The sequence below is a fragment of the Carex rostrata genome, chromosome 12 (assembly GCF_964058835.1).
Source record: "Carex rostrata chromosome 12, lpCarRost1.2, whole genome shotgun sequence".
Taxonomy (NCBI): Eukaryota; Viridiplantae; Streptophyta; class Magnoliopsida; order Poales; family Cyperaceae; genus Carex; species Carex rostrata.
The window spans coordinates 3,044,779-3,069,642 of NC_135929.1; the positions used below are offsets into that span (position 1 = coordinate 3,044,779).

Below are 24,864 nucleotides of genomic sequence, written 5' to 3' on the forward strand. Positions count from 1 at the left end.
ATAGTAATTAATTCTTTCTTTTTAAAATTTTATGAATACAAAAAAACTTGTAAATATTTTTTTTTTCCTTGCTTCATTCTAAACAATAAAAATATATTGCTTGCAATTCAGTATCGATGATATGCCTCAGATTTTTTTTTTCTTTGAACTAAAGAATTTCTAAAATTGCAAAACAAATATACTGTTTATTTGATGTTGGTTAAGTGATAAACGAAATACTACAAAAAATAAGAAGGTTCATTATGGGTAATTAAGTGGTATACAGAGAGACTTTTTACGCATGTCTATATTCTAGTGAATTGCTGATTACAAAACATGAAATATTATAATTTTTTGTTCGTATTGATCATCAGATGATATGTAATAATAATTGCATAGAAGTTGTTACATTTGTTTGGATGCTCGAATTATAAAATTAATTGTTGAAGCGAAATAGATCTAGAAAATTTGAAGTGAAAATACAATTTGGAAAGACATTATGACTTTAAGAAAATTTACAAGTTTTATAGATAATTGTCTTTCTTGACTTGTTTGTTCTAAAATTGGAAATATCTTTTTAGGTAATTGGTATCTATTGCATGATACAAAAAGGAATAAACTCTCTATACATTTTAGTTAGAGAAGTGGTTTGTAAAAAAGGAGGTGACATCTTTTTAAATTTAGATTTGCATATTTTGGAATCTAAAAAATCTTGATGGATTCTGGAATTAGGAAATATGGTTGAAACAATTAATTGAAGGATAAAAATGTAGAATGCATAATGAGTTAATTCTTTAACTGGCGCATTATGATGTTTATTTGTTTATTATGATTAGACAGTGTACAAAAAAAATTGTTACAATTTCCGGGGCTTACACAGTCTGGAATAGTGTACAAAACTGTTGTTGAATAAACAAAACTAATAGTATTATCTGCAGCGATTAATACTGATCAAAACACATTTACATCTTCAATCATAAACATTAATATAATAATGAAATCCAGTTATGCCCTGTTGCGATTTGAATTTGAAGTCCCATCTTATATTAAAAAAAAATGATATTATTAACCTCAGAACTTATGTTAAAAAAAATGATATTATTAACGAGTTAGGCTACTATGACATTGGTGTTATTTGAAATTAAATAACACCAACTTTTAAACTCTTAGATCTGCCTTGAGATTCGTAATATCCGCTTTTACTGTTCAAGCACTTTATTTTGTACGAATCTCAAGGCAGATCTAAGGGTTTAAAAGTTGGTGTTATTTAATTTCAAATAACACCAATGTCATAGTAGCCTAGCCCATTATTAACCTAAGAGCTTAGCCTTTCCGATTGCTACATGTTAATTGCTGTTATCTCACTCTATGACTGTTCTTGCCTCTGCTTCTTCTAGATAGGGATGGAAAGGGATTGGATAGTGTAATGAGTAGAAGAGAAGATATAATAGAAGAAAGTGCTTTATTGATCTTGATTCGTACTATTATATTAATGTAGTAATGTCTAACAAACTGTAACCAAAACTCCTGTAACTTACTAATATATAGAAGGTCAAGCTATCCTCAATCAGTTACTCTAACATATATGGGGCTGTTCGGCTGGAGAGGATTAAGCCTCCTTAAGGCTAAAGGAGCTTCCTTAGCCGCTTAATCCTGCCGAACACCGGTTCCTTAGCACGGATTAAGCTTACCTCCTTTAGCCTCCTTTTGCCCGGATCTTAATCCGCTACCCATTCCTTAAGGCACGTTTCCCCCTCCTTTAGCTTCCTTTAGCTTACCGAACACCGGTTCCTTAAGCTTCCTTAGGACTTAATCCTAACTAGGATTAAGGGGTGTTGCCGAACAGCCCCATAGGGATCAAATAGTGGTCAAAATCATATGCGTATTTGTTTTAATTTTTCGCCTATACATTGATTTAGATAGTGTCTCTTTGAATTCCTTGTGTTAGACTAATTAAACAATGGAGCGGATCCCCTTTTTTCATGCCAGCCCAGAAATTTTAACATAAAACAATAGCTTGGAAAAATCCTAGTTTTACTACCTGGATAATTCTATTGAAAGAAAAAGGACAAATATCCTCTTTAGCATTGTACGGCTACCAAGGGGGCCTTAAATGGCATCTCTGTCTCCACAAATAAAAGTACTACAACCTATCTTTAGGCAAATAATTTGCAAACGTCCATAAAATATTATGTTGACTTTGAAATTTTGGAAAGCATGCGTTATATATGTAGTAATTGTGCATACGGAAGGAAAAAAAAAGACTTAGGTATATTAAAATGAGGGTTCAAATGTCATAATTATAAGTTGAAGGACTAAATAGGAAAATTAATCAGTTTTGCTATAACAAAGGCGCCTTTTACACATATATATACTTTTTATAACTTCCATTTTGCAGTTAGAGAAGAGGTTCAAAATTCTTATTCTAGCATTTTCTAAGAGTTCCACCATTTGTGAAAGGAAAAGAGGTAGCGAGAGAGAGGAGAAACATTTGGAAGAAGGTATTTATATCGTTTATGTTCATTCTTTTAAATAATCCTTTTTCTATTTGCCTAAAACAGATGTTGAATCTTCTTCTTTAAAGAAACACACAGACAAAGGTAAATTATGTTGGTAGGATTGATTGTCTTGAGACATAAAACAGGTTCTATTTCACATTCATTCATGCAAAAAACATGGAACATGTTCTATTTCCTGTTAATTTGCAATTGAAGTGTTATGTTTTTCTTCATTTCATTAACAAGGCGAGTGCTTAGTAGAACAATCTGCAGGAACATTTAGTTTATAGTTAAATGCACTTCATTTCATCTAACATCGAGAGTTCGATTCCCCCTCATGACATCGCAGCTTCTGCGAAGGTTTTCAAAAAAGATAAGCTCCGTAATGATAATATTTTGTTATCTTATTTGTTCATTCTTCAGGGCCATGATGGAACAAGCTGCATTGGCTGCCCCCTCGGATCATGTTGCACGAAAAACTGACAAACCTCTCTCTGTTAAGCTTAGTGACAAGGCGTCATGTGATTCGAATGTTAAGCTTAGTGATAAGGCTACTTGGAGCCCGACAACACCTTTTGAACTTGATTTTTCATATCTCGATATCAATTCCCCAAAATCACCATACACCCAAGAGGAACAAAATTTGAAAACTGAGCTTGGATCCACTGAGCTAGATTTTTCATACTTGAGCATTAACACCCCTAAATCGCGAATCTCTGATGAGAAATATAATTCAAAATCAGGTCTTGAACAAGGAAACTCCCATCGCAAACATGTCCATTCACAGGCTGAATTTCGAATTGACATCCCAAACGTTGCACCACAGAATGAAATTGAATGTCATCGCTTTTATGAAGAATGGGTATCTCCTTTCTCGAATGGAGAAGAGACGAGTTCAAGCGAAACTTTGGCCAGTTCAATTTACATTACTCATATGGAGAAGTTAGAACCGCTAACGACCTATGTTTTTGGGGATCAGAATCCGGAGATGTGCAGTAATCTTTCACATCTTGGTAGCAGTAATATTTCAGATTTGTTGGAGCTTTGTAGAAGCAGTAGTTCATTGGGCGGTTGCGGCCTCTGCAATGTGGAACTAGTGGAAGACAGAGACATTTTCATATACATGTATGCCTATATCTTATTGTCATTTTAGTTGGTTGGAGGATCTATGTGCAAAGTTCATTTCAAGCCTCTAACAGTCATTAATATTTATACCTTAATATCAGTATGTATATATCTTGGATTTCTCATATTTCATGTATTTTCTATGTATATTTAAACTTCTGAACAAAATGCTCATTACCATATTAAATAACAATTCAACAATCTCTCTGCAAACTTAATCTCTCTCCCTCTCTAATAAATAAACTATCAAATAAATAAAAAAAGAGAAAAATCAAAGGCAAGTTTCATCATTTTCTTTCGTAGAATAACAAAGCATATTCTTCTTATGTATTATTTCAGGGATAAACCATTTTGCAGTGAGGAATGCCGTGATATTTTCATCGAGGGTGAGAGCGGGTACGAGACAATGGTTGATGAAGAAGAAGTCCCAGTTGCTAAGTTACACAAACACGACGGTCCCATTTTTCTACCTATCAATGAATAATTCATCCACTTGAGCAAGATAAAGTAGAAGGTCATCCATTGCTAAGAGCGATTCGATGCCAGCAAAGAATCTCATGAACTATTTTGGAGGTTTTATAGTTTCATTTGCTTAATTAAAAATTTATTTTTCCTTATTTTTTGGGAAGTAAGTTCTTCCCATTTATCATAAAATATTTGTTCAGCAGATTTTGTTTAGAGCCGTTAAGTTTTGTTTGATATTTCTAACGGCTCTTTATGTACCCATTTAAGCATTGTATTTATGAATTTTGCACAAGCAGAACTTTTTATATAACATTGCAGATATATTTGTTTTGCTAATTGTTTTTTCAAAATAAAATATGCACAGCCGGTTAATGCTGAATCATATTGAGGGTTCTACCACCAATATTCATGCCTCAAGAATGAAGGATAGAAAAACCATTGTATCTCAAAGTTGTGAGCAAAAATTTGCATCAAAATAAAAAAAATAATAAAAGAAATCCAGACCACCTCAATTTATACAGTCTTGCTCTTATTCGGACAAAAATAAAATAAAAACCACTTCTCTAATTAAAGAGAAAACAAGCCACCTTTCTCAAAGTACACTACTTCTAGCTTGACTTGATCAAAAATTTGAAAAACAAAATGCCTTTTCTAACAAAGAAAGGTAAAATCATGTTAAATTATTTTGATTTCTTCTGGTCAGTTGCCCGAGCACCCATAAGGGTACAAACAGGTTGTTGGGGTGATAGAAGAAGTTTAAGTGCGGGATGCACCTTTAGGTCACCTATGACTATTTTGTCACCTGCATCCAATCCGCTTACATCCACATCTATATAAGGGGGTATGATATCAGCTGGGCATAAATATTTCACCGTCCTTTTTATTGTATTGAAGTATGCACCTGAAATATTTATTCATTTCAGTTCATTTATCCGTCTACAGTATATGTGCCAATTAGAAATATGGGGAAGGTTGATGTAAATTAAAATTTTGATTCTTCATGAGGGTTAATTCAAGGTTTAGGTTTCTAGATGTTAGATCAAAACCAGTGATCCCTGGATTTAGGGTTAACACCTACTGGTACCCAACAGGCCGGAGCTGGGTTACAATGTCTGGTACCATTTCCTTTTCAAAGTAAACCTCTATTTTTTTTTCTTGAGAGAGAACTAGGCTTGGAAAGTGGATAAGAAGGAAAGAGAGCCGAGAGAGAGATACCTTTCTTAAGACCAGGGGAAGAATCTTCTCCTCTAAAAACAAGAGGTACATCTATCTTCAGCAATGCTGAAGAAGGAGCTCTCAAAAATGTTACATTTAGTGGTGCATCATTTCCTGCATGGAGATGTATCTGCCACGTGACAAACAATGATAACTTTAACTGTACTATTGTACAATCAAATCGATCCAAGTACAGAATGTAATATGTTTCAGATAAATTTTAGAATATGAAATTCCGTTCCAGGTCTGGTGGATTTTGGTAAAACAGCAAGCACTGGAATTGTAAAAGTTGTATGTTGTCATTGCGAATAGGGAAGAGTAAATTGGTAACACCTAATAGGAATTTCAATGCAAATATAACCTAAATAAAACCAATTAAACACAAAAAAATCAAACCAATCAATCATAAATTGCCACCAGAACTGCATTAGTACCAACTGGTACAGACACATCAATACCACCAAAATAAAAAAGAGAACAAAATCCAACTCACCAATCGAGGCAAGACTCGAACTTTCTCTACTAATTCCCCAGACCCATGAAACTCTGACCAAACCTCCAATTCAAAAAGCCTGGAGAGAAAGAAAGATCTTCCCAAGTGATCTACCAACTTGCGAATCTGATTCGCCTCAACAGATATAAGCCTCTTATTACCTCCCTCCTGGCCATTCTCTTGTTCAAACACTATAGCGGGTACACGACCCGCCTTTCTCTCCTTAGCCGAAATGTTCTTTCCTGAGATGCTCCGGGGTATGGCAAGAATCTTCTCGTTGTACTTCGGATCGGGTCGAGGGAAACCCGGCATGTAATCGAGAGGTGCTAGCGGGTCGAAAGAGGTTACAGGCGGGTCGGAGGGGATAGGTGCCGCGGCGGTGGCGGCTGAAAGGGAACGGATTTGGTGGCGGAGAAAGAGGAGGGGTTGATATGTGCGCCGTAGGATCGACATCTGGCGGTGGAGAGAGACTAGTGGCGAGAGGGAGGGAGAAGAACGGAGAAGGGTTTTAGAGTTTAGACTTGCTAGGTTTTCTACCTGAGTCCTTCAGTTCTTAGTTAATTACGAAACTACTATTGCAAAATATGGGCTTTTGTTTTGTAATCGTTTGCCGTCCAATTTAAATCGTATGGTACAGAATAAAGATTTTGACAGATGTTTGTCTGATTAAGATCGGACGGTCCTTAAACTAGAAGTCTCTCCATCTTTTGACATTACAAATTAGAGATCTACTCAGAACCAAATTATATCGTTTGTTGCTGTTAGACTTGGGGCGAAGCATATTCTCTCTCCTCAGTGAAGAATCACCATCTGCTCTACCAAACCTTTTCTCCTGATCCAAAATCTAATTTGCAACCATTTTTCTTCCCTCCTGGAATTCGAATACAGTTTTCCTCGTTTGATTGAATTGAAATGGAGGCGATATCCGGTTGGATGCGGATTTGCGGACGCTAGGGTTTGCGGCTGGGATCAAGAACTGGGCCGAAAGGCACAGAATTGACGATTTAACATATTGAATAGGTTGGAAATGTTTTACGGAGCGTTAGTATGGGATCCATGGCTGATTTTGGCTCAGATCGTCTGCCTCCAGTGTATGTACTACCTGACGGTCGGGCTGTTCATGTCCGTCTTGGTCGGTACACGTGTCGAGCATATGAGCCTTGTATATTTCTTTGATTTTTCTACGCTTACTATTTCTACTGTGACCGGTTGCTTCGTGATTGTCTCCTTCTTGCTCAGTTCTATTGTGGGGTAACTCTAATCTCCATCTTTTTTTATAACAATACGAAGCAATCTATACATTGTTTATTTTCTGTTGTTTTCTGTAATAATGAACCGTTTTTTTTTAAATCCTGGATACTTAGTTGAAATTTTTGTTGTTCAGGAGAGACATTGATGCAGTAATTCTGCTTGGACCAATTTAAGAAATCCTTATTGATTGTTGACCTTGTTGTTTGTAACTCACAGTAATTCTAAAATGTCATTGTAGCAGTTGGCAGCAGAACATTTTTATAACCTATACATAGAAAGGCAAAGCAGACCACCAAAAGATAGACATATATAAATTTTAATCCTCATCAATACCCTACATAAACAGAAATTAAACATCTATAAGTAATTGAAGCAAATGGTCAATTTGTTTTATTTCCTTTTCTTGTTCTTTTCTTTCCAATAGAGCTGGGTATATGCTATATGTGATAGAGAGAGCAATGAAGTGTTTTGATCACTCTGCGACCTTATATATAATACATCTCTTCATATGCTTAATATATGGTGGTTGGCCTGTTTCTCTGACATGGTGGGTTGTGAACCTTATTGGGTTAGCGAGTATGTCTTTACTTGGTGAATGGATATGCATCAAGCGTGAACAAAGAGAAATACCTCTGACTCGGCTTCGTTCGAGTAAGTCTTTGTATCAATTCCTCTATTGGTTGTATTTTCTCATGTTATTCTTCGTTAGAGAAATACCTCTGACTGGACTGGCTCATTTTGGGATCAATTACTGGTTGGGTAAAGACCTCAGTTATAATAGTTGTTACTAAATTTATTGTATGTTAAGGATTTTATCATAACCTTGTTTTGATATAGAATAGTTATTATTGAGCATTGAACAAAATCTATGTCATAGTATCGTCAATATTACTTCTGGTTTGGGTTGAGTATAGGTAAGGTCCATTTTTGGCCTGAACTATGAATTGCTAGATGTGACCCAATGTAAAACTGTTCTCTGTTAGTGGACTCTTGTTTTGGTTGTTTGTAATTGACCCAACAATTAAGATAAAAACTTGGCTTAGTATTGAGAGATGCTTGAGTTTTGGAGTGAGCTTACTGCTTAAGCTTCAAGTACCATTTACTTTGCCTTGAAGCATCAATTAGACTCCACAAAATTGAGTTAAAGAAGGATAAACCTTGAGATTGTACTGAATTTTACTTGTTAAAATAGGCATATTTTATCTTTTCATATTTCAGATAAGTTGCTTGTCTTTAATTCTTGGGTTATATTCATGTAGGTGTCTAATGGCAATTAGATTGAAGGACATTAGAACCTCTGTCTTGTATCTCCTCACAAGGCTTAGGATGTTTTCCTTTTATGGTACTCCAGTCAATACTGTTTATACTTCGCATTTTCTGATTTGATGATGGTATTAATCTTGGCATGACTTGTAGCTCTAGAGTCATGAAAGATTTAAGAAAGAGTAAAAAGAAGCCTCTTGATAAATATCATTTGATTGATTGCCATTTTAGGTTGCCTCTTTGATGATTTATTATGTTCTGTATTTATTTTTCAGAAATATTTCATTTTTTTTTTATTTTCTTAGTCTATTGAATTATGTATACGTATTTTTTTTTTCTTGATTTTTGTCTTGTGCAATTTTGAACATTTGTACTTTCATTTTGTTTTAGATCATTCTGAATGTGTCTATGCGACATGCCGTGTTACTGAGAAAGTGAAAATATGTCCGATTCAAATTATTCTCTTATGTATTGACAAATGGGTACAAGCAGCGCGCAGAGTGGCTTAAGGTGCCGATTTTTTTATTATAGCTTTTAAAAATAATGATTTATGATATCAAAATATCAAATCAACAAATGTATGTGCAAGAATACCATCCTTGACAGCTTTCTCTGCTTAGTACAACGTTTCCCCTCAGCACAAAAACAACATTTTACTTCAAATTCTCAAAGTAATATTTATTTTAGGGTGAAACATTGTATGTATGTTATAGCGTTTCTCTAAAAACAAAACACTATCAATGACAATGTTTTATTTTAGCAAAAATAATAATAATGTATTATATAATTGATAGCATTTTTTTATGAGTGAAGCGCTATGTCAATGACAGTGTTTTATCTCAACACGGAAACAATATTTTACTTCCCTTTTTTCTAATTAATGTTTGTTTTAAAGTGAAGCGTTGTATGTATCATTGACAACATTTTTCTAGGAGTGAAACACTAAGAATGACATCGTTTTGTCTCATTAAAAAACAATATTTTTGGTCCAATTTTTTTAAGTAATGTTTTCTTTAGGAAGAAATGTTGTTATATATCGTTTCTACGCTGAGGTGAAACGATGTCATTCTTCAAAGAAACACTGTTATTGACAGCATTTTATCTCAGCTGAAAATTGCGGTCGATGACGTTTGTATGTTTCGAAATTTTTGCTGATTTGATGACATGTTTAAATTTATTTTGTGTGTAAATGCTACGGATAAAAAAAATCAGCTTTAGGTGCGTTTGTCACTTCGATTGTGATTTTCTGTGTCAGATACAAGTATCCTACTCTTCTTCTTCTTTTTTCTTTTTTTTTGAAAATGTACTGACAGTCTGACAAGTATCCTACTTAATAGACGGTTATGTATACTAAATCACATAAACATTAAAAAAAAATTAAATTTTAATATACATAATTAAAAAAAATTAAAATTGCAAGCAGCAGTTGATATGTAAGAAATTGTAACAATTAAGTTTGAATCGTTTGATTGGGGCCGAATTTGAGTTTGAAAATTGAGTTGAGATTATCTCATTTTTTTTTTAAGTAAAGTTGGGGAGTTAAGCTATTTAACTAGTAGTTTAATATTAGAAAAAAAAAAATGAGAAATGGTTTTCATCCAATGACTGTTGTCTATGATTTGTCCACAGATTAATCGGATAAGCTTTAAACTGCCATTAACCGTAATTAATGAACGGCCCCGTAACTCTCCCAAACTATCGTATTTAAAATTTTTGCTCTTCTCTTTCTCTCTCTTCAAATTTACCAATCATTTCATTTTTAGAAACAAAATCCATTACGCTTTCTTCCCGATTGGTTCTCTTTCTTCATTGACTTTCTCTCCGACAGTCTCTCCTCCGACAAAATCCAGGTCGCGTCGAACCCCTTCCCTCCGACGACCTCTCCTTTGACAGTCTCCTCTCCTTTAGCGGTTCTCCTCTTCTTTGGCGGTTCTCCTCTCCTCAACCCCTTTCCTCCGACGACCTCTCCTTTGACGGTCTCTTCTTCGACGGGTTCTTGATCGTGCAGATCTAAACGGCCTCCTCTCCTACAATTCATTTTTCAACGGCAACACCACTACTCGCCGCTCGCCCATACTCGTCGGCGCTTTCTTCTCTCCGACGGACTTCTCTGGCATTTCTCTTAGATTCTAATGGAGAGAGACGATCTAAGAGAGGCGATCTGGAGGAGCGATCTGGTGGAGCGAGGTGATCTGGAGAAGAGATATAAGAGCGAGGCGATCTGGATCATAATTGGATTATTTTACAATATTCACTTTGTAGTTTTATAATATGCATCTTGTGGTTTTACAGTATTCAAAACAACTTGTTTATTTACTAATCTATTTAAGTTTCGTTCCTTCTATTGATTTGAATTGATAATCATGATTTCCTTGCTTCTATTGAAGTTTCATTTGAATTGATGTAGTCTCAGACGTGTATGCATTATATGAACATTGATTTGAATTTTAATTGTATCATTTATTGTTCAATAACGGATCTCGCATTATCTGATGGTCTGATTTGAAATGCATAGTTTATTTTCTTTATGTCGTTGTTTTGAATTGTCTGATGTACGAAATTACATGATTTTATATTTTTGTTTTATAGTATTCGATTTCACCTTCGAAAGAAGAACACGACGGGATTTTGTCGTCTCTGAAGTAATCAATTAACATATACCACTTCAGATCTGGTGAAATATGTAGAGTATTTTTACAGGATATAGTTCACATTTTTACATGATATATGAACTATTTTATAGTATCTATTATTATTGATGTTTACAAGTTTACAGTATATAGTTCCCAATTTTACATGATATAGTTCACTGTTTTACATGATATAGTTCACTATTTTACATGATACATAGAGTGTTTTATATGATATAGTTCACAGTTTTACAGTACCTACATGTAATAAATCCAATTTGTTTCATTGTTTATTTAATTTGTATGCAGGATGATATCTCAAAAGAACGTGTGGTTCTTATGATGAGGCTTCTTACTTATCCGAACAATGATCACAGGAGGTTTTTAATGTAGAAGTTTTATCTTTCCATAGTTTTTTTGATGCTATTCTGGATGTTGAATGATATAATTAGATTTGCTATTGTGTGGTGAATATTATTATTTGTGTTGAACAGATACTGTTGAACTGATGTGAATATTTGGTTTGTGTTGAACAGATACTGTGTGGTCAATTTTATGATTTTGTTGAACATATGATGGATGTATGTTTAGATTTAGAAATTTTACAGTATACATTGAATTGATTTATATTTTAGATTTAGAAATTTTACAGTATTGATTGTTTGTAGGTTGTATGTTTTATTTTTGTAGTTTAAGTTGACAATTTTATAGTATTGAAATTTTGTATTTTTTACATTTTGTTTTATTGTTTTCATATGCTTATTTTACATTATTGAAATTTTATAGTTTTTACGTTTTCTTTTTACAGTTTAAGTTCACAATTTTATAGTATTGAAAATTTATATTTTTTAAATTGTATTTAATCTTTTTCATCTGATAATTTTACAATGTTGTAAATTTATAGTTTTTACTTTTTGTTTTCACAGTTTTAGTTGACTATTTTACAGTATTGTAAATTAATATTTTTTAAATTTTGTTTAATCTGCTAATTTTACAATTTTGTAATTTTATAGTTTTTACCTTTTGATTTCACAATTTAACTTGATATTTTGACAGTATTGAAAATTGATATTTTTCAACATTTTATTTTATCGTTTTCATATATGAATTTTGCATGTATGTAATTTTATAGTTTGTACATTTTATTTTTATAGTTAAAGTGATCAATTTTACAATATTCATTATTTTGATGATTTATTTGTGTGTTCATTAAATCGAGAAAAAAGAATAAAAAAAGAATTAATCGTAAAATTTAATTTTGCCTTTTTATCACGTTTTTTTTATCAAAATAACTGCTAATAATTAACACTAACTGCCAATAACTTCTTATAATTGTAATTTCCGAAAGTACAGTTTGAAAGTTCATTTTTTTGTCCTATTGTGCAAGTTGCAATCTGTTTCTAACATCATGGGACCACTTCAAATAGTTACTGGATGTTTTTGTGATTAACTGATATATTTTATGTGATATATTGTATAATTATACAGCTTGTAGAAGTAGTTTTACAGTATTCGCGTAAGTCAAATATGTAGACAAAAGTCTGTGAATAATTAGACACTTTCGAAAAAAATTCATATAAATTTTAAACATGCAACCTTCTCATATAGAACATCATTTTGTTATTAGATCAAAAACTGATTTTCAAGATCAGCTCTCATTTAAAAAAAAAAAGGAAAAAAAGAAAAGAAAAAAAGATCAGCTCTCAAGTTTGAATCAGCTCGTGTTAGAATCAATTCGAGTGGAAAGTTAGTAGGGTCCTAATCAACTTGGATAAATGAGTTCGAGTTGCTTCGAGTTTGAGATAAGGATCAACTAGAGTGCGCGAGTAAACTTTTTCTTATGTATATATTGTTTTTCTTCTCAATCAGGCATTTAAAGGGTTCGATCAACCATGAGAACCGGTCTTGATTCATTTAAAAACGAACTTAACCGATAATGGTCGTGGTACCTGAACCTAACCGAACCGATCTTGATTCACGAATCCTGACCCCATACGCGCTTGCACTGTTTTTAAGTTTGACAAAGGTTAGAGAAGACATTGTTTCATCCAATCCTTGTATCAATTAATTAACTCTTTTTTCCATACACAAAAACACAAAACAATATTTAAACTTCTAAAAAGTGATTCTAGAAAGAAAAACATGAGAGAAAATTTGCTTGATTTTAAGATAATTATTCAATAGGGGGTGTCAGAAACCCATGACAACGTGTTATTCCTTTTTCTTTCTTTTTTTTTTTTTTTGAGGAAAGACAACGTGTTATTCAACTTTTGAGTGATAACCGCGGATATTTTTACCTGTTCGATTTGAATTTAATTTCCGGTTTTGGAGGTTTCAAACAAGGAATAAAATTTGCGAAAAGTTAGTTTAGAATCGTAATTTTTTTTCTCTGATTTGAGCAGATTTCGAATTCTCAGTTAGGGGTGTAGATTTTGAAATTAATTTTGTTTTTTTTTTAATATTAATAAAAATTTCCGAAATTTAGCCTTCTTCCCATTCAATTTAATTTCCCCTATCTCCCTTTCTAAACTGAGCATGCAATTGGGATCAACTGTCAAGAATTATAGCCTCTGTTATTCTCGTCGATGAATAATTACATCATTTATTTGTCAATTTAATAAAATCTGTCACAAATGTAATATTTTTTCCAATAAGTACAACTTTGTGGTCACTAGCTAATTGGATCAGCTCAATGGACTATCCTGTAAAAATAATGGAGAGCAGGAAGAAACTTTTATAAAATACTCAAATTGTTTGGTGTACAAAAAAAGGAATTCAAGATACATGATTTAAAGGTAAAAAAAAATGCAGGGAAAGCTTGAACAAAGAGAAAACAAATAACTGAATAAGATCATACATTTTACTAAAAAAAAATCGTACACTCTATGATCAATTTGTTCCTCGTGCCATTTGTTTGTATGATAAATAGTCTCACCAAAAATAATTAAAAGGAAAGATATAAAATTTACGAGATCCAACTTCACACCTTTAAACCATTAACAAGATTTTCATACGTGGTAATCATTACTGGGATGGAGGTGGTGGTGATCCATAAGTCCAGACAGGAATTACGAGAGGTGGTGGAGGAGGTGAAAGGTACCGGTCTTCAGGAGATACTTCAGAAGTCGGTGGTGGCGGAGGTGAAAGGTACCGGTCTTCGGGTGAAACTTCTGAAGGACACTTCTTGCACTTGAATGAGTCGCAATTTACTTGATTCGACAAAGCCGCCTTGCACTCACCCTCGGATTTCTGATGTGGCCGTCCCTGGATGCAGTTTAATTCATCAGCATACGAACTTAGATGGAGACACGACGATGACTCGCTTGTTAGATAGTTGTAGGAGAGATTGAGGTCCTTCAGTTTTGGAAGAGAGCAGATCGAGTCAGGTGTGCTCCCTGTGATCCTGTTATGTGCCAAGTTGAGTACCTCGATCTTCTCTAAACTGCCAAATTGATCGGGCAGTGGGCCCGCAAGGTTGTTGAGGGAGAGGTCAAGCACGGTAAGGGATTTAAGCAACCCGAACTCAGACGGGATGCATGAATTTAGGCCATTGTTCATGAGAATTATCTCGTTCAACGTGTTTGACATGTTGGCAATGCCGGAAGGCAGGCAACCACTGAATTTATTATTAGCTAGAACGATCACCGACACCGGAGAGTTTCCAATGTTGTCAGGTATCTCAAACTTGAATCTATTGCTGTTTATAAATATGGCATCTAGAGGGAGATCGAAAAGCTCCTTGGGCACGGAACCCTCAAATTCATTGTATCTTATGTCCAAATACTTGAGGGAAGGAAGCCGAAGAAGGACTTCGGGAAATTTACCTGAGAGCTTGTTGTTGCTGAGGTCGAGCTCGTGGAGTAACTTGAGCTGATCAAACTTAGACGGCAATGTGCAACAAAATCGATTTGAGTTGATATGTAATACAGATAGGTCAACAAGGAGGCCGAGCTCCTCTGGCAAGTACCCGGCAATGTCACCATGGTTTAGGTCAATGCTTGCTACCACGGTGAGGTATGGGTCATAGGGGGCCGGTGCACAGAACACACGGTTATAGTTACACACATCGGGGCCCACCCAGCTGGCGGTCATGTTGTAGGGGTCGGATATAATGGCATGCTTTAAAGCCTGCAACGCAATGTATGCATCCTTGAGATGTGGATTCGCGAATTGGTAGTCTGAGAGAAGATGTCGTCGGTGCGAATGCCTTATATTGCTAGCTGTAACGCCGGCAATGCCATGATCCCCGGAAAATGCTGAGGCCAGGAAGAGAATTGCCAAGAGAAAAGGAATTCTTGAAATTAGGCATTCTCCCATGCATTTGTTCATCTCTCAATTTTTTTGTTTCCTTTAAGAGTATTATATTACCAAACAATGATGGTGTATTAGGAGGGAGAAGCGAAGGAATGTTGGTAGAAAGCAAGCTATATATGATATGCCTTTGAAATGTTTGGGTACTATATGATTATGATACAAGAAAAATTTCTATAGGTGTCCATTACGTTTTTCATTTTTGTAGAAAATATATACGTAGAAAGCAACTTTAGCAAATTTTAAGCGTTTAGTCCAACATTGTATTTTTTTGAGACATGAATTCACAATTGTCCAGTATTATATCTTTTTATTATATATGAGTTTATTTGTTCAAATCGTTTGTTCTATGATATCGCAAACTGGACAAAGAAAAAGTTTAAGGACCATTTTGAATAATTTCTATAAGTTCAGAAAAAGATACACAATTTCCCCTTCAAGGACTAAATCCTAGTATAATATTTATCTAATATATTATATATTGATATTTAGTTTAGTTTTAGATAGTTGGATGCACGTCAATTAAATATGGGTGAGATGTATGGCGATGTACAGTACCACAACTATTATTTTCAATTTAAATTCAATATTATCAGACCTTTATTGAATATATTTTTTGTGTCAATTTCCCCAGTTGCGACGAGAGAAAACCACGTACTGATCAGCATATATATATAAAAAAGAACATTATTCCTTTTGCCCCTTCCAAAAGCACAAAAACAAAAACTTATCCCTGTGTAGAGGTACCATATAATAAGTCTCTTCCCAAACAAATTACAGTGATATATGCTTATTACTAAACTTGTTGCATAGATGGAATAGAACCAAGGTCTATCTTTATAATTAGAGGTTAAATCGATCATCAGAAGAAGAATGAGGCCGAAAAAAAATGATACATTCTTCAGTGACTAAAAATGATGGATCTGTATCCTCCCAGATACCTGACTCAACACAATTGAAATGGACGGTTCAGATTTAATTTCAGTCGGTGGGTACTCGGAATCGTGTTAGGGGGGCATTATTATTTGTGCATTGAGATTCGTGCCAATTTAAAAATTCAATTTCAGATCGTCCGATTCAATTGTACTCAGTCAGCTGAGGGGATGTGAATTCAAAAACGCTTTCAATATATGAGGATCAAGGTTTCAAATGTTTTTTTTTTTTCCTTTTTTCTTTTTTGCCTCCGTCATTTCTATATATGAGGATCAAGGTTTCAAATGCTTTTTTTTTTTTTTGCCTCCGTCATTTCTATAATGCAATTGCCAAAAAGGGAAATTTTGAACTCAAGTGTTGAGGAATTGAATTAAAAATTATAACATTATATATGAGTTTTCAATATTTTACGAGGATTACAAAGCGCATGACAAGAGATATACCACAAGAATGATCCACATCAATCAATTATTTTTGCCAATACTTTTGGCACTCACAATTCACAAAAAAAATATATAGATCATAGTAATACATGTGCTTAATTTTAGAAGCAGTGAATGACATATATGGTCAACTGGTCAGGGCTAATAATGCATTACCTACTAAAGAACTACACGGGCCACAATTTCAGCCCTTAAATAGAATTTGTATCATTTGTAGCTTTAATTTTCTGATTAATGTGTCTATTTGCATCAGGCCTTATTTTGATCAAGCCCACAATTCTCAGTGAATCTGATCATGCATATCTACTTAATTAATTTCAACAAATTTTCAGAATTTTATTTAGATATATATTAAACATAGCCATGTCCCTAAAATAATTTCCTCTCTTTTCGCCTGTAAAACTGCTATTGTAAAAATAATCTTCTGAGCAGTGTTAGTATAGCTACTTGTCCTTAAATAGTTGGATTATAAGGTTTCGTCAACACAAATTACCAGCATGACATATATACTAGTATGTTGCAACATATATATTACATCCGGAAATTACAAGACACCCAACGGCCAACACTTAACACAAAAATATTTAAAGAGCAAACAAACAATTTGCAAATAGATATTGAAATTTAAAGAAAAAATTAACACAAAAGGATGATCCTCAAGGAAACTAAAGAAAAAAAAAATACAATCATTGTCAACAAGATACTCTTATGTTGTGTGCTTCTGCTTACACTCCATGTACACAAATTATTTTTCGCCAAAGCAAACATACACCATGTATATTAGATACTTCACGTTTGAACAGTCGTTCAAAAAAAATATTACAAAAAATTATATTATGACTCCGATTAATATGTTACTTTACGCTTATTAGTATCAGTCCATCCAAATCATTATATGGATGAGCGGAAAAAGAGAGTTTAAGGTTGTAGTGGTGGACCGGAAAGAGATGATGGAGATGGAGGTAAAAGTGGTAGAACTTATGTTTCATTAATAATTTCTTCAGGTGAGGGTGGTGGTAAAGAAGGAGGAGATGGAGGTGTATTAACTTCTGAAGGTGAAGGTGGTGGTAAAAAGGGAGGTGGTGGCGAATGATAAAAAGATTGTGGAGGTGAAGATGAAAAATTAGATTCAGGAGGTGGAGGTGGAGGTGAGGTGATAACTTCTGGAGGTGGAGGTGAAGGTGAAGGTGGTGGTGGGGAAGAGAGAGGAGGTGGAGCTGAGGAAATAACTTCTGGAGGTGGAGATGGAGGTGAAGGTGGTGGTGGGGAAGAGAGAGGAGGTGGAGCTGAGGAAATAACTTCTGGAGGTGGAGGTGAAGGTGAAGGTGGTGGTGGGGAAGAGAGAGGAGGTGGAGGTGAGGAAATAACTTCTGGAGGTGGAGGCGGTGGTGGTGAATAAAGAGGAGGTGGAGGTGAAGAAGAAATATTAGATTGAGATGGTGGTGGTGGTGGTGGTGAAGAGGGAGGAGGTGGAGGTGAGGAAATAACTTTTGGAGGTGGAGGCGGTGGTGGTGAATAGAGAGGAGGTGGAGGTGAAGAAGAAATATTAAATTGAGGTGGTGGAGGAGGTGAAGATGGTGGTGGTGGTGGTGGTGAAAAGGGAGGAGGTGAGGGTGAATACGAAATATTAACTTCTGGAGTTGGAGCTGGTGGTTGAGATGGAGGAGGCGCATAAAAGGGAGGAGGTGCCAATGACGGTATTGATGGAGGATTATTTAGGGGAGGATATATCGGTGGAAGCAATGGAGGTATCGATGGAGAGTTATATATGGGAGGATACGTAGGTGGAATCGACGGATGATTAATTTGTGGAGATATTGATGGAGGATTATTTGCGGTAGGATATGCAGGTGGAACCAATGGATAATTAATTTGTGGAGGTGGAATATGTGGTGAAGGAACAGGCGAAAGTGAAGGGTTATGGTATGAAGGAGGGATAGTTGGCAGTGATTTAGGTGGTTGATGTACATATGATGATGGTGTAGGTGGAATTGACACATAAGGTGTCTCTATTGGCGGGTTAGATGTGCTAACATGTGGAGGGGGAGGAGTTTCTGATGATGGTGTATGTGAAGATGGATATGGAGGTGGAGGCAACAAAACTTGTGGTGGAGATGAAAAATATTGTTTTGGTGGAGGTGTGAGAGAACTTTGTGGTGATAGAGGAGAGTTATAGTTAGCATGGGGTGATGAATGTTCTGTTGGAGGAGTAGAATGTGTTGATTGTGGTGGCGAGTATTGCATTGGAGAAACAATTGTTTCTGGTGAAAATGTTGACGGTACACTAGGGTGATACGTTGTTGGAGGAGATGGATATGCTTGTGGCGAAGGTGTGAGTTCTGATGATGAATATGGTGTATTAGGAGATGAAGGTTGTGAAAGAGGTGATTGTGTCGTAGGTGATGATGGTAGTGGAGAAGGTGATTGATAATTAGATAGTGGTGGTGGTGGTGAATAATGAGATGGAGGTGGTGGTGATGAATAGTGCCATACCGGTAGTGTTAGTGGTGGAGGTGGCGTAAGATATCGATCTTCAGGAGAGACTTCAGAATACGGTGGTGATTGTGACACAGTAAATTTTTTGCATCCGCAGGGGTCACAATTTACATCTTTTGTCATGGAAGAATTACATTGCTTGAGTGACTTCTGATTTGGCTTACAAGATATACAATTTTTACTATCGTCGAATGCCTTCAGATTAAGGCATATCGGTGGTTCCTCGGTGAAGAAGTTGTAGGCAAATGTGAAATTCTTAAGGTACTGTAAATGACAGATAGACTCTGAAATGCTTCCAGTGAGCAAATTATGTGCAATGTTAAGTTGCTCTAGGCTTTTTATTTGTCCAAAAACCTCTGGTAGAGGACCCTTAAGTTGGTTAAATGAGACATCAAAAACCTTGAGGTTTTTAAGATAGGCAATCTCTATTGGAATGCATGAACTAAGGTCATTGTTCATCAGAATTATCTCATTTAGTGTTGTGGACATGTTAGCAATTCCAGCCGGTAGGCAACCATGAAAATGATTGTTGGCAAGCACAATAACAGAAACAGGCGAGTTGCCGATGTTGTCAGGTATCTCAAGTTGAAATCTATTGTTGTTAATGAATATTGCATCTAATGGAAAATCGAACAACTCCTTGGGCACAAGCCCCTCAAACTCATTGTACCTTATGTCAAGATACTTGAGCGAGGTGAGGCGAAGAATAACATCAGGAAACTTACCAGAAAACCGGTTGTTGCTAAGATCAAGCTCATGGAGCAACTTCAGTTGATCGAACCTCGATGGAATTGTGCTACAAAATCTGTTCGAGTTGACATGAAATAGAGTTAGATCCACAAGCAAGCTGAGCTCTTCTGGTAGGTAACCGGCAATGTCTCCATGATTTACATCAATGCCAGCAACGACAATAAGGTATGAGTCATACGGGGCCGGTGCACAATACACATGTGTGTAGTTACACACATTTGGCCCAATCCAAGTAGAGGTAAAATTGTATGGGTCTGACAGGATTGCATGCTTCCATGCCTGTAATGCGATATAGGCATCCTTGAGATGAGAATTAGGGAACTGAAATGTAGGATTCACATTGTTGTCATGGTACTGGAGCAATTGTCGCCGTCGTATGTAGCTAGCCTCGGTACTGGTAAGGCCATGGCTTACAAAAGCTGAAATACATGGCTGAAGCAAGGCAATAAAAACTAGAATAAGTCTTTCATTGCCCATTTATTTTTGTTTATTTTTGATTGATGTATTTCATTTGAACTTGTTTTCTCAGGAAGAGGAGGGAACTAATTATATAAGAAAGTGTACTACGAAGTGGGAGGGATGTAACATATTGTTAGCTATACAAATATGTACAGTACTTTATCTATAATAAATACAAAATTTCATTTTTACATTCCTTTTGCTTTGTTAATGAGAAAAATGAAACAAGGTCAATTCATGTGCCAATAATTTTCTATTAATGTTCAAGGTACACGAGATAATTTACTACACTAAGATCAGAGGCCACCGGCCGGAAGCTACAAAACCTTTTTTACTCGAAAAGTTCTTTATCTAGAAAAAAATTTAATTAAATACATTTAACAATCAAAATTCATTTGCATGGAAAAAAAATTCTTTATCTTAAACTTACTGAACAGATAAAACTGTTAGAAATATATTTTGAAAACACAAAATTTATTTAAATAAATATTTATGTTAATATTATTGTTTTAATTTTATGAATTATGGAGCTAACGGTGAATCATTTGATCCAATTCATACATGAAACTTACTATCCACTGCCACAGAAAATCGAATCATAGTATGGTAGAGAGCAAGCTGTCAATGCAATTTCTAATCTTGGCATTTACTCATAATCAATTGAGTTAATTGGCACAACTTGCACCAGAGGTTGCGCAGGAAATAAATCCATTTTCCATTTGAGTTTCTATATATACATGATTACCATTTATTCATTTATTACCGTTTTATTTCCATTGATGCATTTCGGTTCAATTTCTTATTAACAAAAGAAACGGTAATATATATTGAATATTATTTTTAATAGTCATGAATGCACAAATTGATTGATATCTATGGTTCTGCCTATAAATAACACATACCATTTGGAAAGCAATCATCCAATAATTGATATCTCTTCTTCCTGTTAGCTCCATATATCATAAACTCAATTTCTATTCTTCCACAAACAAATATATTCTTTATAAATAAAAATATACTTCTGCTATCATTGTTGAAAGAAGCTACATCAACCTCTACCACGGTTGCGCCCGCAGGCAGAGGAATACCGGCGTAACTTGGGGCAGTCTTAACCGATTATTCCTGCGCTTAGGACGGGAAGTTGCCTTAGGTCCGCATTTTGCAACTCCGGGTAACAAAGTTTTAATTTTTATATTCTTGATTAAATTTTTAAATATATATTTTTATTTATTTTATTGATTAAAATTCAGATTTAAATTAGTTGGTTAGTTCATATTTTTTCCAACAATCTAAGGCAACTAACTCGTAGTCTGAATTTGATCAAAGTAAAATTCTGATTTTAACTAGTTTATAAATTTTAGAGTTTACTGGAAAAAAAATTATAGTTAATTAATTTTGAATTTTCGAATTATTTAATTAGTTGCTGCAATTGAATAATTAAATTAGTGGTTTTATTGAATTTGTTTTGCAGCATATATCTCTCAACTTTTCTCTTCTAATTTTCATCAGTAGATTAAATATATATTAAAAAAAAATATGGGTTATGATGATGCATCTAGTCTCAAACCAGAAAAGTTTAGTGGTTCATATTTTGCTAGGTGGCAAGAACAATTAAAAGCTTGGCTTGTTACGTTGGGTCTTATAACAGCTGTTGGTTTACCTATGCCATATCAAATTATTACAAATTCTGAAACCACAGTTGATGATACTGCCGGTGATACTAGCAAATCTAAAACTAAATCTAAATCTGAGAAATCTTCCGAAGAAATAGAATATCATTGTAGGTTTAGGATCTTAAGTTGTTTAACAGATGATTTATATGAAACATTTAGCAAATACAAAACTGCTAAAGAAATTTGGGATGCATTAGAAGATACATATAAAAGGGATAATGAAGGAGCCATGCGTTTTACTGTGTCCGACTTTCATAATTTTAAAATGGTTGATAATTTGCCTCTAAATGACCAAATTCATCATTTTCTAAATCTAATTCAAGAAATTCACAGAGGAGGTTCTAACTTAGATGACACATATCAAGTTGCATGTTTTATAGATAAGTTACCACCATCTTGGTCTAATTTTGCACGTGATCTTAGAAAAACACAAGAAAAATTAAATTTAAAAACTACCCTAGAATATGTGAGAATTGAACATCAACATCGTCTTAGAGAGTTAAAAGAAAATGAAATGAAAACAAAAATTAATCTGACCGAAATCCAAGATAATAATCAAAATAAAAATAATGGGAAATTTTTTAACAAAAACTTTAGGTCCAAAAATAATAATTTCAAATCTAGGGGTAAAAGTTTTAAGGGGAAATATAATAATAACAATAATTCAAAATATAAATCGAATAATCAATCTAATGAGAATAAGAAGAGAAATGATGGGAGATTTTGTCTCATATGCGGAAGAGACAACCATCTTGCTCCAAAATGTTTTTATAGGAAAAAACAGAAGGTTGAATACAAGAATGATCAAAAGAAGAACAAATCTGAAGTGAACGTAATTGACGGAGACAAATCAAATCTAGGAAAAGCTGAAACATCGTTTAGGTCAGTATCTTTTAATCCTTCAGTAAATCTTACACATCATGATTCCGAATGGTGGTTAGATTCAGGTGCTAATGTACATATATGTACTAATCGTGCCTGGTTTAATTCTTACCAGATCACAAGTGGAGGATGTGTAACTGTAGGAAACGGCACTGCTGTCGAAGTGCTAGGAAAAGGAACAATAAATTTGAAGCTTACTTCAGGAAAAATAATTAAATTATATGAAGTTCAACATGTACCTGAGATTAGAAGAAATTTAATTAGTGGATCTTTGTTAGTGCAATTAGGTTATAAAGTTGTTTTAGAATCCAATAAAGTTGTAATTTCCAGAGGAGAAATTTTTATAGGAAAAGGTTTTGTTCAAGATGGAATGTTTAAAATTAATGTAGAACCTTTACAGTTGAATAAAATTTCAAGTTCATCTCAAGCTATTGTTTATAATTCAGAATCTTGTGACGTTTGGCATGGCAGACTTGGACATGTTAATTTACAATCAATTAAGAAAATGACATCATTAGATCTTATACCTCAATTTCAAATTAATCCTAATAATAAATGTGAAATATGTGTCCAAGCTAAACAACCTAGAAAACAATTCAAATCTATAGAATTTAGAAATTCACAAATATTAGAACTTATTCACAGTGATGTGTGTGATTCAAATCGAGGTCCAACTAGAGCCGGAAGTCGATATTTTGTGACATTTATAGATGATTACTCTAGATATTGCTATGTTTACCTTTTGAAAACCAAAGATGAAGTATTCAATAAATTTAAAATATACAAGGCAGAAGCCGAAAATCAATTAGAAAGAAAAATTAAAATCTTAAGATCAGATAGAGGTGGTGAATATACTTCAAATGAAATGAATCAATTTTGTCAAGACAATGGAATTATTCATGAAATAACTGCTCCCTACTCACCACAATCTAATGGTGTAGCTGAAAGAAAAAATAGAACATTATTAGACATGGTTAATTCTATGATTTTAAGTTCTGGAATACCTCAAAATTTGTGGGGGGAAGCACTTTTATCGGCATGTTTTATTTTAAATAGAATTCCATTTAAAGATAAAAATCAAACACCTTATGAACTTTGGAAAGGTCATATACCAAAATTAAATTACTTTAAAGTGTGGGGGTGTTTAGCTAAAGTAGGAATACCTGAACCGAAAAGAAAGAAAATAGGCCCTAAAACAATTGATGCTGTTTTTATAGGATATTCACTAGATAGTAATACATATAGGTTTCTCGTCATTAATTCTGAAATTAGTGAAATTTCAAATAATACATTAATAGAATCTAGAGATGCTACATTTTTTGAAAATATATTTCCATTTAAAAACCAAACCAATCATGAAGTATCAAACTATAACCAATCTGTAGATACGTCCAAATTAATAGATACCATTCCAGCCACTTCATCAATTCATAATTATAATGATACACATGATCTACAAGAAATTAGAAGAAGCAAAAGAATGAGAATTCAAAAGAACATAGGAAATGACTTCTTAACATATATAGTAGAAGATACACCTAAAACTTATAAAGAAGCTATAAATTCACCTGATTATCCATATTGGAAAGAAGCTATTAATAGTGAAATAGAATCAATTATAACAAATAATACTTGGATTCTTACTGATTTACCACAAGGTACTAAACCTTTAGGTTGTCGTTGGATATTTAAAAAGAAACTTAGAACAGATGGTTCAATTGAAAAATATAAAGCAAGATTAGTAGTTCAAGGTTTTGGCCAAAAAGAAGGATTTGATTTCTTTGATACTTATGCACCAGTAGCACGTATAACTACAATTAGAACTCTGTTAGCTTTAGCTTCTATTCACAAACTTTTTGTACATCAAATGGATGTAAAAACTGCATTTTTGCATGGTGATTTAGAAGAAGAAATTTATATGAAACAACCCGAGGGTTATATTGTACATGGACAAGAACACAAGGTGTGTAAGCTTGTTAGATCACTTTATGGTTTGAA

At 34.2% G+C, this 24,864-nt stretch overlaps 4 protein-coding genes and 1 pseudogene across 4 annotated transcripts; 2 read left to right on the forward strand and 3 right to left on the reverse strand.

Moving 5' to 3' along the window:
• The first annotated feature begins 2,338 nt into the window (after positions 1–2,338).
• On the forward strand, positions 2,339–4,478 carry LOC144563540 (uncharacterized). Its single transcript, XM_078313037.1, has 3 exons — positions 2,339–2,480; positions 2,901–3,602; positions 3,942–4,478. The coding sequence occupies exons 2-3, from the start codon at positions 2,905–2,907 to the stop codon at positions 4,084–4,086; spliced, it is 843 nt and encodes a 280-aa protein (XP_078169163.1). The 5' UTR covers positions 2,339–2,480; positions 2,901–2,904; the 3' UTR covers positions 4,087–4,478.
• Positions 4,479–4,531: 53 nt separating this feature from the next.
• LOC144563541 (Ribosomal protein L25/Gln-tRNA synthetase, anti-codon-binding domain-containing protein) lies at positions 4,532–6,330 on the reverse strand. The gene is made up of 3 exons (XM_078313038.1): positions 5,776–6,330; positions 5,283–5,412; positions 4,532–4,968 (listed from the first exon to the last, which is right to left on the reverse strand). The coding sequence occupies exons 1-3, from the start codon at positions 6,226–6,228 to the stop codon at positions 4,748–4,750; spliced, it is 804 nt and encodes a 267-aa protein (XP_078169164.1). The 5' UTR covers positions 6,229–6,330; the 3' UTR covers positions 4,532–4,747.
• A 191-nt stretch (positions 6,331–6,521) lies between these two features.
• On the forward strand, positions 6,522–8,649 carry LOC144563476 (structural molecules protein). Its single transcript, XM_078312951.1, has 3 exons — positions 6,522–7,026; positions 7,451–7,677; positions 8,286–8,649. Exons 1-3 carry the CDS (start codon positions 6,803–6,805, stop codon positions 8,291–8,293), a joined length of 459 nt encoding a protein of 152 aa, XP_078169077.1. The 5' UTR covers positions 6,522–6,802; the 3' UTR covers positions 8,294–8,649.
• Positions 8,650–13,943: 5,294 nt separating this feature from the next.
• On the reverse strand, positions 13,944–15,248 carry LOC144562995 (leucine-rich repeat extensin-like protein 3). The gene has a single exon (XM_078312368.1). The coding sequence runs from the start codon at positions 15,246–15,248 to the stop codon at positions 13,944–13,946; it is 1,305 nt and encodes a 434-aa protein (XP_078168494.1).
• Positions 15,249–17,137: 1,889 nt separating this feature from the next.
• Positions 17,138–20,329, reverse strand: LOC144562996 (leucine-rich repeat extensin-like protein 7 pseudogene; annotated as a pseudogene).
• Positions 20,330–24,864: the final 4,535 nt, after the last annotated feature.